This window comes from Citrus clementina, unplaced genomic scaffold, assembly GCF_000493195.1.
Source record: "Citrus clementina cultivar Clemenules unplaced genomic scaffold, Citrus_clementina_v1.0 scaffold_3, whole genome shotgun sequence".
NCBI classification, from domain to species: domain Eukaryota; kingdom Viridiplantae; phylum Streptophyta; class Magnoliopsida; order Sapindales; family Rutaceae; genus Citrus; species Citrus x clementina.
The window spans coordinates 12,579,571-12,592,920 of record NW_006262339.1 but is presented as its reverse complement, the minus strand read 5'-3'; the positions used below and the strand labels follow the sequence as shown (position 1 = coordinate 12,592,920).

The following is a 13,350-nucleotide window of genomic DNA, read 5'->3' as shown; positions in this document are numbered from 1 at the left end:
CCCCCCATTTTTTTTTCATTTTTTTCAATTGGAAAGTTTTTTTTTCCCCCCCCCCCCCCCCCCCCCCCCCCCCAAAAAAAAAAAAACTTTTAGCATATAGATCCATGTTGTCCTCGAATCTGGAAGACAAATTTGTCCAGAAAAACAGTAAAACAATGACTTTCCAATCATTACAATTTTATAGAATCATGTACAAAAGAATGGAAAGAGTTCAGTCAATGACGTATTGCATCTAGATCTATTATCCGTGCATCCTTGCCCCATCGTACCCCATCACAATTAATAACAATTACTATAAATAAATAATAGTAATAACCTTCTTAAGTAAAGAAAGTACATTAGATAAATCAGATAATGTAGTTATCTTTTACAATAGCATTTTTTTTCCCCAAAAAAAATGAAAACTACAAAAAGAAAGCTCCCAGCACCTGTTATAAACTGCCTGAACCTGTTATCAACTGAATCAATATCTCAAAGACCCTAAAGTGGGGGGTCGTGGTGTTTATCAACTGAAACAATATCTTTGATAACCTAAATGAGAAAAAAGAGGAGGAGGAGAAGGTGGGTTGGGGTTGGGGAATGGAGGGAAGAGAGGGTGTAACCATACTATCAGATTCGACGACCTTAGAAGTCAGAGAACTCATGGAATATTATACCCTCTAAGGAGTTTTGAATTCCTGACCTCTTGGTTTAATCCAACAGTCTTTCTCACTCAACCTGACCACCTTAATTCAACTTCTTGCTTGAATTCGACAGTCTTTATATAGGTTTTTTGAGAGCACTAAAGTTTTTGTCTAATGCACTTCCACTTGTTCAGGCATGCTGGTTAGAGTTCATTGTTTTAATTTTTAATCGCATGAAATATGAGTGGCAGAAGAAAACTGCTTATGTTCTAGAAACTAAGTAAAACCAAAGCTAAAGCATCACAATGACACCATCTTTAAAATGCTCAAAACTATTATTATGACCGAATAAAAATATAATTGTAATGATAACTACATGAAATGATGTTTGATTTTTCATTTTCTAGATACATCTCCAAAGATTTGATCATCAAATACGTGACAAACTTATTGGGATTTCAGATGGTTGGAATTGTAGCAAGGCGATCTTCAAGGATTTCTCAGCTGAGTCGAAGTCCATCTTTGGATTCGAGCCCCATTAGAAAGCATTCAAAAGTTGATGCTTTGAGAAAAATTGGATTGGCAGTTGAACAAGATTCAAAGCAGTATAACCACACTATTGTCAAAACCACAGCCAAAATTTTGACAGCTAGATACAATGATTAACTTGATAAGGTGGTATGACATTTAGCTTAGTAAGAATTGTTAAATAGCTATTAATTCACCAGTAAAAGCAGAAACCGGCAAACAATGGATATCTTTTCACATTTGAATATAATTGCACTCATACCTCAAGTAGTTGCTGGTTTTTCAGAAGGCTCTTCACTCTGTATATCTGATTTTTAATCAAATACTGGTGTCTCAATAGCTTGGCATCACGGGTCAAAAGTACTCTCTTTTCTTTAGATGTTTGATCTATTAACTCCCTAAATACGGAAAAAAATTAGTCACTAATTAAGATAAATACTTCTAATAACGGAAACACACGGGTAAACATATATTATCAACTACTGGTAGTAATGAACAATACATTATTTTATATGAACAAACAACAAACAAAAGTACTAAAAGAGTCATATGAGAGGAAAACCTAGGCTCTGGCTTTTTTGAACGTGGTGTAGCAGCATCTATGCCCACACACCGCAAATGCTTTGCCAAACCTTCAACCTGAGCAATGTTTGATTAGCCTCACAATAACAGAATAAACAAAATAGTATAAATCTACCTTCCACAGGGAAAAAATAAAAAATAAGTGGTTGATACAAAAAATTCTTCTACATAGAAAAGGATAATATTCGTTGAGAGACATAACAGGTAAAAAAATGTGCACGTGAAATGATTTACTTACCATCACATCGCAGAGAAATTTAGGATATCCATCACCTCCCAAGGACAAATCCCATGGTGGAGGGCCTTGCCAATCCCCAATATCGTCTAACCGCTTCTCTCTAGAATCCACAATTACAGAAGATCGTTTTTTCCCTTTCTTTTTGGAGGTTTTTGGTGCTTTGTCACACTCTCTCAATAAAATTTTTTCACCATAGTTTCTTACTATCTTCACGAGGGATTCATCCATAGGCATTGTATTTAGGTAAGACACTCTAGTAACTACTCCCTCAGGTGAGCACTGAGAATAATAAGAAGTAGCTCGAATAATGTCAAGGGCTTCACAAAGTTTGAACCTCACAGTTTTATTCCCAATATCAGGCTTCTCAAGAATTCCTTTCAACCCAAGATCCAAGTTGGAAGAATCTAGCTCGGAGATGCTACTACAAGAATTCCCTGCAGCAAAACCTAAAAACTAATTTCAATGCCAAACATGTTAAATTGAAGGCCTTAAATAGATTAACTAATGAGAACAAAAGTTTTAGATTACAACAGATTTTCAACAATACTAGTTCCCTTCTCAGTGATGTTCACAATATTATGTTTTCACTTGATTTCACTATGACCAATTACAAGAATCTGATGGCCACTACATAAGAAAAAAACTAGATATTCATTATACTGGAAAATAGCTCATACAATGTGAAAAGCAAGATGTACAATGCATAATACAGCACTCGAAAAATTTGTCTAAAATTGTAAATAAAGTTTCAGAAAAGTTAGTAGCACAACTATCTGGGTTTAGGCTGATTCCGTCGTCTATTATCCAGAGAGGTCCATGACGGATTAAACATATCAGTGAAAACCAAACATCTTTTGGAATAGTCTATCCAATTCTATAGTACCTTGCCCATTTGCTAAATATTCTCTCATTAACCTTTTGACTTAGAAACAAAATCCATTAAGCCTTTCATTATGCATCAGTTTAGATTTAGTTCCTAAATCTAATGGTGACGGTCCCCAATAATGTCATCAAAATAAAACTATCAAAAACGCTGTGAATGAGAATCTACTATCTCATGAATGCAGCTTTAAATATCTCATAAACATTACTTACTGCCAATCCAATAGGCTCCAGAACCTTAGAATGGTGACGAATACGTTGAAATTGTTCAAACTACGCTAAGCAAGCAATTTTTGAACTATGTGTGGCTCACAAAAAAGTCAAGCAGCAAAAATTTATCTAAGTCATTTTCCCTTTCTTTTTTTTTAAAGAAAGTTCTACATGGTTAATACATAGACATTTATGCATAATGCCAACAGAAGAATAAAAAATATTATTTTGCAAACCAATAAAACTTGAAGGGGAAACCCGCCAGTGCCCTTTAACATGCAATATAGCCTGACAAGACAGAATTATTCTTCCAAGCCATTATATAATGCAAAATAAAAAATTGAAGATCATGTCTCTACAGTAAGAATAAATGACAAGACTAGCATAGGTTGGCAATGTTGTCAAAATCATATTTGCTACATATTTGGTATCTTCAAGCACCACAAACCTTTTTGAGCAACCTTCACCTGAAAGATATTAAATATTTCAATCAAGCAGTGGGCATCTATAGCTGCATAGTTTTTCTGCTCTTCGGTAAGAGGACGATTTGACCAGTCACTACATTGAAGCTCCTAAAGAAAATATAAATTACATTATTTAACACCTTGAACCACAAAATTCAACAAGTGATCCCTTCAATGTACAGACTAGATCCCTCTTAGTTATTACAAAGGTGCTAAACAGATTACTTTGTCCAATATCACAATAGAAAACGAACTTCAACAGAAAAAATCCATTTGCTGTGTTGAAGCCATATCTCAAATGGAAGTCTAACACATTAATTGTCTATTATTTGACCATCTATAATTTTAGTATTTCTGTTGGGAACAGCTTTATCGCATTAACCCAAACTAACTTGTTATCCCCTCATTAGTCGACCATACTTCAATTTACTATTTTAAAAACAAATGTTGTACAGTTTGCAAAATCGAAGTATAGTAGAAGTTAATGCAGTACTAAAAATAATACACAATGTCTTTCACAAAGGTGATTTTATTAAACACAGTGGAAATTAATGAGGTAGAATTTCTTTCTGTGATGCCCATTCTGTGCATTTAACCTCAAACTAATTTTTCAATAGTGATGGTCAAGTAATAGACCCACAATGTGCAGCAAAACTGTGGCCTTTGGATTTGAATCCAAAGGCCACAATCTGGATCCCGTACCGCAAATTTGTCCACAGTTTAATAATGAGAGGATAACAAGTTAATTTGGGTTAATGCAATAATGGTGTTCCCACTACACCCAATCAAAATTTATGTGTATGATACTAAAAAAATATGAATGTGTTTGACAATGAATTCTGGACAACTACGAAACTTGGAAGCTCTAAAGTGAGTTACATGTCATACACAGGAAGCACGAACATAATATTGTAGACGTCAGTGATTGAACCTTGTTAAATGTGCTGAAAAAGAAAGATAAATAATTGGTTTGATTCTTTAACTGCTCAATAACCCATCAATTTCTGCAATATTCAAGGCATCAAAATTATGTTGACTTAAAGTACAACCAAAAACAAAGAGTGTCGTTTTGCTCAGGAACTCCAATTGCACTACCATCCACCATTATGATTGTAGTTCTCATGTGACATAACTATCCTGCAAATTCTGCATTTATAATTTGTAATGCATGTAGTATCATTTTACAAGTCCCTTGTTTTCAGACCAAGAATTAGCATAATAATTGTTTTCAGACCAAGAATTAGCATAATAAATCTGTTTTCTTTCCAATTAGCCTAAAAGAACTGGAGCAGTATTCTTGTCCATAGTACCTAAATGGTAATAGTGGCTCAAATAATGACATGGAAGCTAAATAACCGTACCTTTGATAGAGAAATGTCCAATAGTTCTTTGCAAATATTTGCTAAACTCTTGGTTTCCTTTGGCAATTTCCTTCCAAGCTGCTTATGATGCAGATGGTTATATATACTGGTGATGTCCAAATAGGGCTCCACCTATGTGACATTGCTTGAAATAGTTTAGCAAGTTGTATTTTAAATTCGATGAAACAAGTAATACTTTAAGAATCAGTATTAATAACTAATGATATTTCGTATTTCAAAAACAGAAAAAGCATTTCACTTATGTCCAGCTTAATGAAGTCTTCTAATCAGATACATAAAAAGGCTTAGCTGTTGTTCATCATTGCTTGAAATATTTTAGCAATTTTGTATTTAAAATTCAGTGAAATAAGTAATCCTCTAAGAATCAATATTAATAACTAATGATATTTCATATTTCAAAAATAGGAAAGTCATTTCGCTTATATCCAACTTAGTGAGGTCTTCTATTACCATCAAGTTGTATCTAGGATAACTTACAATTATTGTCCATTTATTTATCATAATTACCATCCAAATTGCTATCAAGAATGTGAACACTTACTCCAATTATATGACTATAAATTCTTAACTATTTTATATCATGAAGTAAAATGATTAAAACAAAATCAACAGTAGCAAAAATGAAGGTTAGTCCACATCAGTTAAAACAAAAGCACCTCTGTGGATACTTGATGAACCGGATTGGATCATGTTTAAGCATTTATAACCTCCTCTAACTATCAAAAGACTGTCAAAGATGTTCAAAACTATAGAGAAACCTTAAATGCTTAGAGATTGACCTCTTAAAGACAAAATGTAGTCACAAGCCACTAACCATCTTAGATTTCCAACCCTTCCTCTCTGCTTTGCTGCTTGCAATTTACCATTCACACTGGGCATGCAGATTCCACTCTAGGTAGAATACTGACACCTATGGACTAGATACCCAATTTAGAATACTGATGCCCAATTATTTTAAAATACTGATACCCAGTTTAGAATAACAATGAACAACTATTAAAAAAAGAAAAAGAAATTATGATTATAATTAGAAATAAAACAGAAAGTTTGCGATGAATAATTCAATGCTTACCCTATCAAAGCCTATATCACATCCTTGAGAACAGAATGTAGAAGACAAGTAAATCAAATCCTGCTTAAATTTAAACCCTAATTTCAATATATCTGGCGAAACAAACAACTCTTTTAGCAATTCCCATATTGAAGGCAGAGGAATTGAGGAAAGGTCTAGCAAGAAAACGACAGACGCGTTTGACTCGTCCCACTCAGGGTTGAATCGGGGACCGGGTTGACAAGCGAGTTGGAGGAGGGAGACTCTGGGGAAATTGGATTGGTGGGAGCGCTGGGGTTTCCACTCAGCGTCGAGTCCTACGAGTGAGGACTGACTCAAGGCCCGAGCAAGGTGAGTGAACTCCAGTGACTCGGTTGAGGTGACTAGGTGAATTTTGAGGAGCTTGCGATATGTGCAATCCATTGGAGAATTGCATTCCATTGGAGAAAATAAAGTTTGCATGATTTATTGCGGGAAATTTTTAGGTCTGGCTCATTGGGCCATAGGCTGCCCATCATTGCTCATGGACTCTCACTGATAGTCCATGATCAAATTCTGTAGCTTTGGCTTAAATACGCATTGTTCTAAAAGTCGGAAAATTATTTTACACCCTCAATGAAATCACAAATGTTAAAGCACTCCAATAATTTTGAGAAGTAGCAATACTAGGTATTCCAACATCTCAATCCCAATTTAAATTCCAACTAATGTAGTAAATATCCATTAGATAATGGTTAAGTAATTTTATTAGTTATAAAATTCATCATCCAATAGATAATTGACATATAAAGTGGAAACTCAAGCAAGAATTCAAATGTTAAAATCCTTAATATTATTATTTAAGAAGTCACTTAAGAGTAGTTAGAGCACTCATATTGGCATGGTAGAAAACACCAAAAACCTATGTGCTGTTAGTTTGTATATTAATTTGGATAATAGACAACTGAAAAACACAAGAATTAATATTTTTATTATTGGGTTATTCTTTTTTTACTATTTAAGTTATTATGAAATAACAATTAGATGCAACAAGCATTGAACAATAACATTTTACTCATAAGTATTACAAAATTTTATATATCACTATTTTTATGTTAGTTGATTGTTAGTTGACTTATCAAATATCAATTTTACTCTTACTTAAAGGGCAAAAACCCATATTTTTAATTAAATCTTATAATTTTCACTATTGTATCCCACAAAATTAAATAAAATTTACTTTTACAAAAAAATTTGTAACCTAAGTTTTTCGTAATGCAATTATTACAATAATTTTTCATTCAATTAAAGACTAATTTAATGTTAATTATTAATTAACGATAAAAATTAACAAACAAAGATATATACAAACACATGTATATATACATACACAAACATTTCAAGTATTAAATAGTAAAGTTTATATTTAATTGATAATGTACAAATTTATAATTTTTTTATTTTTTTATCAATAATCAAAACTAAAATTAAATTAATATTTAATTTTATAAAAATTTATTTAGTACAGTGATTAATATTCAATTAATAATTAATTTTATTCATAATCGATAAGTTTTTCCTTACCGTAAGCCAAAATTGATATTTTATATATGAACTAACCGTTACGGGTGGATAAATTGGGTCCTGGTTCAAGTTGTTCGTATTTCAATTTGGGTGTCAACCCGTTCAGTTTGGAAAATTCAACTCAATTGCATTCAAACTATTAACTCAAATTGAACCGAACCAAATTAAATTTGGTTCGGTTTGATTCAGGTTCATTTATACTAAAAACCCTAATTTCATCTCCATCCAAAAAAGGAACAAATTAACAAATTTCTCATAATCTTATTCACAAACAAATTAATTAACATAAATAATTTTATATTTAACAATTAACAAAAGAAAATTAAGAAACTAACTAACCATTAAAAAATAGATTACTAAACAATTAATTAATGGGGGATCAAAAAAAGAAGAAGAAATATTTGGTAGTGGAGGAAGAAAAGAAGAAGAAGAAGATGTTTCGCAGCAACAGAAGGAAGGAAGAAGAAGAAAAGGAAAAAAAGAAGATGATATTTGGCAATTGGCACTGGCGAAAGAAAAGGAGGAGAAGAAGAAAAAAAAGAAGTGGAGAAGTCAGGCAGAGGCTAAGAAGTGTATGCCTAGGATTGTGATGTGTTAGGGTTAGGAATTAATTTTTAAATTATTTTATTTATTTTCTTAGTTAACCCAATTGAGTTGACTATTCAGTTCAAGTTGAACCCAAATTGAAATACAACCTGATCGAGTTTGAACTTTCAAGCCAAACGGGTTGCAAACTTCAACCCAAACCAAACCAAACCTGAAAGTTTGGTTCGGGTCAACCCAATCCGAATGCACATCCCTACTAATTGTCAACTAATGGAAAAGTAATAAAATGTATGATTTTGTTATTCTTTAGTAGTTAAATGTTAGGTTGTATCTATTTATTATCTCACAATAATTTAAGTAGTAAAAGAAAAATAACCCTTTATAATTTTACCCATCAATTAATTAATGAGTTCAAATGAAATTCAAATTTCAACTGTTAATAGATATTGACACAAATTCAAATAGTTTATTATGTCAAAATTTTCAAAATTAAGCCCAATTATTTCTGGTCAAATCGTGTCATAAGTCGCAAAATTGACATAGGGGGTTAAGTGATATTATTTTTATATTTTTTACTTTTTTGTCATTTTCATAGAAATGAAGGGGTCTCATCGAAATTATTTGATTAACAAATAACATCACCCTATTCCACTGCAGTCGCGCCAAGGAGAAAACCAAAAAATAAAAACGCGCGAAAATCCAGTTGCCGCGAAAGAAGCGAGACCGAAGGCGGGAAAAGCCCTAAGTTGGCTCCCCGCTTAAATTCACGAAACGCCGAAAATTTACCATCCGTACCTGCTGTTTCTTCAAACAAAATGTTACTGAGACGCAGAACTGAAGCTCCAAAACCAAATATCCATCGTCCAATTACATACGAATCCCCCGATGACGACGATTCTCGCTGCGAGAAATGTGGGTCCGGTGACTTTCCCGACGAGCTTCTTCTCTGCGACAAATGTGATAAGGGATTTCACCTCTTTTGTCTCAGACCCATTCTTGTTTCTGTGCCCAAAGGCTCTTGGTTTTGCCCTTCTTGCTCTCATCATAAGAGGCCTAAACGTATGTCTATGTTTTACTTATTGAGTGATTTTCAATTGGTTTATAGGTTTTATTTTATGAGTTCATTTTATTTTATTTTAATCTTATTGCTGGGTTTTTTTAGTTTTTATTTTTTAATTTTTTTCTTTATTGATTTATAGATCTTTATGAGATAAATTTATTGTACCTTGAGTATAATGTCGTTGATTGATCATGTTAATTACGTAATTCATTTACAAATTATGTGCAGCTTTCCCTCTTGTTCAAACCAAAATTATTGACTTCTTTCGGATTCAGAGGTCCGCAGACTTAACCCAGAAACTGACTCCAGGTATTTGGTAATTGGCACTTTCATTTTATTGGTAATTAATTATCCCCAATTATTATTATTTTTTCTTCATGGGTTCTATATATCTTATTGATGAGTAGAGATTAATTAGAATTACTATTTTCAGCAGACAATCTTAGAAAACGAAAACGAGCAAGTGGTTTAGTGATGTCAAAGAAGAGAAGGAAATTGCTGCCATTCAACCCAACAGAGGATCCTGAAAGGAGGTTGCAACAAATGGCATCACTGGCGACGGCTCTGAGAGCTTCCGGAACAGAATTTACTGATGAACTTACTTATGTGACTGGCATGGCACCGAGGTCTGCAAATAGTGCAGTTCTTGAGAAGGGAGGAATGCAGGTAATCTTTTTTGTGGTATTATTTATTATCTTGTTGTAAAATCTTCTCCGAGCTATGCTCAAGCATGTATATTGCTCCACTAGACTAATGAAATGGCATTTTAAGCACCCATTAATCTACTCCGATGTGTGGGCATAATCTTACATGGTTTTCCTGCATTATGCATATGTTAATTGATAAAATAGCTCTCAAATTGGAGAATAAGCATTTGATAACCTGGTTAGTTCCTCTGATTAGATACTATATGACCTGCACTATTGTGTTTGTAACATGTTGGATTGAGATTTTAGTGAACTTTTATCTAACTGCATTTCAGGTATTGTCAAAAGAAGATATTGAAACTTTAAATTTATGCAAACGCATGATGAATAGAGGGGAATGGCCTCCCCTGATGGTTGAATATGATCCTAAGGAAGGGTATGTGTACATAAAATAATTTATTTTCTCATTTTGTATGCATATATGCATGTGGATACTTAGCTGACAATACTTGTTTGTCACAGATTCACTGTACAGGCAGATAGATTCATTAAAGATTTAACAATAATTACAGAATATGTTGGAGATGTTGATTATTTGAACAACCGTGAAAATGATGATGGAGATAGTACAATGACACTGCTCCATGCTTCTAATCCAGCTCAAAGCCTTGTCGTTTGTCCTTACAAGCATGGTAACATTGCCCGTTTTGTTAATGGCATCAACAATCACACTGCGTAAGTTAATTTTTAGACTTGTATCTAGCTTTCTTCCTTCAGATAATTAGTTTACACCCATCATCTCTATGGCATCCGAAAAAATTGATAAGCTAAACTGGCATATTTGAGAGTTGACCTATTCTGTAGAAGTCCGTAAGTTGTATTGCATTTGGACTGATGCCATATTAATTTAACTTACTGGATGGTCACGGCATTAAGAACCAAAGCAAAAAAGATGCTAGGTTTATTTATATACATGGAAAACAAAGTGGACTTGTAATGCATTATGCTATGCATTAAGGCATTGCATTTGTTCCACATTTTGATCTAATGTAAATGCTGTGTCTTGATGCAGTGATGGGAAAAAGAAGCAAAACCTGAAATGTGTGAGATACAATGTCAATGGAGAATGCCGAGTTTTGCTGGTTGCAAACAGAGATATAGCAAAGGGAGAAAGATTGTATTACGATTACAATGGATATGAAAAAGAGTACCCAACTGAGCACTTTGTCTAACTTCCTTTTTTTTTTCCTTTCCTTTTCCTATTAGTAAGATAGGTTGAAGTAACAAGCTAATTGTTTAACCATCACTGCTTGTCCCCAGCTCACAGACTCACAGTTATGTAACATAACAATTTTTTTCTGGGGATATCTGAAAGAGAGACATATGTTGATACACATTTTAATTTTTAATGCTTCCATTCACTCATTGCTCTTTTCATACCTGATCACATTTAAAGCATAGTTGGCTTTAGGGGTGTTCGCGGATCGGATTTTACGATTTAGACATCAATCCATATTCGATCTATAATTTTGCGGATTATAATTTTTCAATCCAATTTAATCAATGGATTGATTACACTTAATCCAAATTCAATTTATACATCTGCGGATCGGATGCGAATTTGACTCAATACGTATTCAATCCATACGTTTGCGGATCAGATGTGGATTTAATTTAATCCATATTCAATCTACCATTTTGCGCATTAGATTCTGAATTTAAAATTTTTAGTTCTCCCCAATCCATGAACTAATGAAATTAAAAAAAAAAATCTAATATAAAAATAATTTTATTACCAATTAAATTTAAAATTGAATAAAATTTAAACAAAAGAATTGTTTAAATAAAATTAAAATAATACGTTTAAAGTTTCAAAATAAACATACTAAGATTAATTGTTCAAATAAAGTTACAATAATACATTTAATATAACATCGAAATTAATTGTTCAAATAAAGCCACAATTAATTGAAATGACGAAGTTTCTGAAATCAAACACAGTCTGATCCTTCACCAAGGCTGTTGCATTTGTCGAAAAGTGGTGATTATGGAGCCGTCAATGATGGGAATCAGGAGAAGTACGGGTGGCTATCTTGAAGGTTGTGATAGTGCAATTGTTTGGCTGGAACTAGTGATTGTGAAGTGACTCGATGGACTCAGGGAAGAAGATGGCATGCTCTCCCTGGAATCACGCTGCCGACGTCCTTTAAATCGGTGTCGAGAGTGTATCGAACCAGTATTGGGTGTTGCTAGTGCGTGTGATGGCGGGGAAGCTTAGAGTTTTTTGTTTGCAAATTGTTGGTGACTTGGCGTTATGTTACTTTACTTTTGGGTGACTTTGCAAATTATTGGTAACTTGGCTTTATGTTACTTTGCTTTTATTTTGTTTTACAATTTTTACAAGTTATATTTGTATATTTGATTATTTAATTATTTTTATTTAATATTATTATTGGGTAATGGCTAAGATATGTTATAGTGCTTATGTAACTATGTAATGTCACATTTATAATATTCTTTAATTAAATTTATAATAATTTTTTAACTAAATAAATAAATAAATATATTTTTTTATTTTTTTTTTTGCGGATTCAAGGATTTTTATAGATTTACAAAAGTAAATTCATATCCAATCCATCGACTGCAGATTTTAAAATTTTTAATCCATATCCAATCTACGGATCGGATTTATACGGATCAAATTTTCACGAATCAGACGAATTGAATTCTGAACACCCCTAGTTGGCTTCATTTTACCTTGTCAAAATCTACTGGATAATTGTCATTCGAAATTTGCAATTGAAAAATGCTATAATTAATTAATTACTAAGTTAAGATATGACCCAAAATGACCCCAAAAGCACTATGAACGTATAATTTATCAAATAATAATAGAGATCATAATATTGGGTTTAAATTTGTATTTTAACGTATGTGACATTTATCTATTAAAGTGATATCATAATAAGTCTACTGACTATGAAATTTTTCAATAAATGAATGACACGTGTAGTTAAAAGTATAAATTAAGATCCAACTATTAGAATACCTAACATTATTATTTCCTATTTTATCGAAAGTCTTTGACTTTATATGTGGACTTAATCGAGAGAGTAGAATAGAAGTCTTATTTCCTACCAGAGATGGTAGAAAGCCTAGCTTGACCCGACCATAGCCTGAGTGCTTAGCCTAGAATGTATTTTAAATACCCCAAAAAAGCCGCAGGTTAGTTCGCAAGTCCGACCAATGCCTAAGAAAAATAACAAATATATCTTATTTTAATTTAAATACACATTTTAATATTTATCTAACCCTCCCATAATATAAATTTAAGAGTGACGCTACTGGCACCCCTTTGTAATTACTATTTTTCTTTTATGTTTTAAATTGTATTAAAAGTAAAAATTTATCTAATTACACCCACAATGTTATTTTTTAAGTCTTTTTCTCTATTAAGAAACTCTTTAAATCTACAAAATTTAAAAAAAAAATGAATTGTAAAAAAGTAAGAATTCGATTTAAATATAAACTAAGTGCTTGGAAGAAAAATAATTTTGTGACTTTTGTTTATTTT

General features: G+C 32.5%; 2 protein-coding genes across 4 annotated transcripts; one reads left to right on the top strand and one right to left on the bottom strand.

The window, feature by feature from the left end:
• Positions 1–77: 77 nt before the first annotated feature.
• LOC18049609 (exonuclease mut-7) lies at positions 78–6,479 on the bottom strand. Of its 2 annotated transcripts, none has more exons than XM_006441094.2 (6): positions 5,982–6,479; positions 4,889–5,020; positions 3,512–3,635; positions 1,972–2,417; positions 1,714–1,790; positions 78–1,549 (listed from the first exon to the last, which is right to left on the bottom strand). In XM_006441094.2, exons 1-6 carry the CDS (start codon positions 6,420–6,422, stop codon positions 1,408–1,410), a joined length of 1,362 nt encoding a protein of 453 aa, XP_006441157.2. In that variant the 5' UTR covers positions 6,423–6,479; the 3' UTR covers positions 78–1,407. The 2 variants fall into 2 exon arrangements, with proteins under 2 accessions (XP_006441157.2, XP_006441158.2); XM_006441095.2 differs by having other exon boundaries at positions 1,972–2,405.
• Positions 6,480–8,793: 2,314 nt separating this feature from the next.
• LOC18049608 (histone-lysine N-methyltransferase ATXR6) lies at positions 8,794–11,104 on the top strand. 2 transcript variants are annotated; one of them, XM_024189265.1, is made up of 6 exons: positions 8,794–9,128; positions 9,358–9,438; positions 9,566–9,795; positions 10,112–10,212; positions 10,299–10,511; positions 10,849–11,104. In XM_024189265.1, exons 1-6 carry the CDS (start codon positions 8,885–8,887, stop codon positions 11,006–11,008), a joined length of 1,029 nt encoding a protein of 342 aa, XP_024045033.1. In that variant the 5' UTR covers positions 8,794–8,884; the 3' UTR covers positions 11,009–11,104. The 2 variants fall into 2 exon arrangements, with proteins under 2 accessions (XP_024045033.1, XP_024045032.1); XM_024189264.1 differs by having other exon boundaries at positions 9,563–9,795.
• The last annotated feature ends 2,246 nt before the right edge of the window (positions 11,105–13,350 follow it).

Bases quoted from the DNA above. Each gene is read 5' to 3' on its own strand.
- LOC18049609 (XM_006441094.2), bottom strand. From the start codon at position 6,422: ATGCAAACTTTATTTTCTCCAATGGAATGCAATTCTCCAATGGATTGC. The intron at 2,418-3,511 runs GTTTGTGGTGCT...ATTAGTTTTTAG, and splicing joins GGTGAAGGTTGCTCAAAAAG to GTTTTGCTGCAGGGAATTCT. The intron at 1,791-1,971 runs GTAAGTAAATCA...AACATTGCTCAG, and splicing joins AATTTCTCTGCGATGTGATG to GTTGAAGGTTTGGCAAAGCA.
- LOC18049608 (XM_024189264.1), top strand. From the start codon at position 8,885: ATGTTACTGAGACGCAGAACTGAAGCTCCAAAACCAAATATCCATCGT. The intron at 9,129-9,357 runs GTATGTCTATGT...AATTATGTGCAG, and splicing joins TCATCATAAGAGGCCTAAAC to CTTTCCCTCTTGTTCAAACC. The intron at 9,439-9,562 runs GTATTTGGTAAT...TACTATTTTCAG, and splicing joins AACCCAGAAACTGACTCCAG to CAGACAATCTTAGAAAACGA.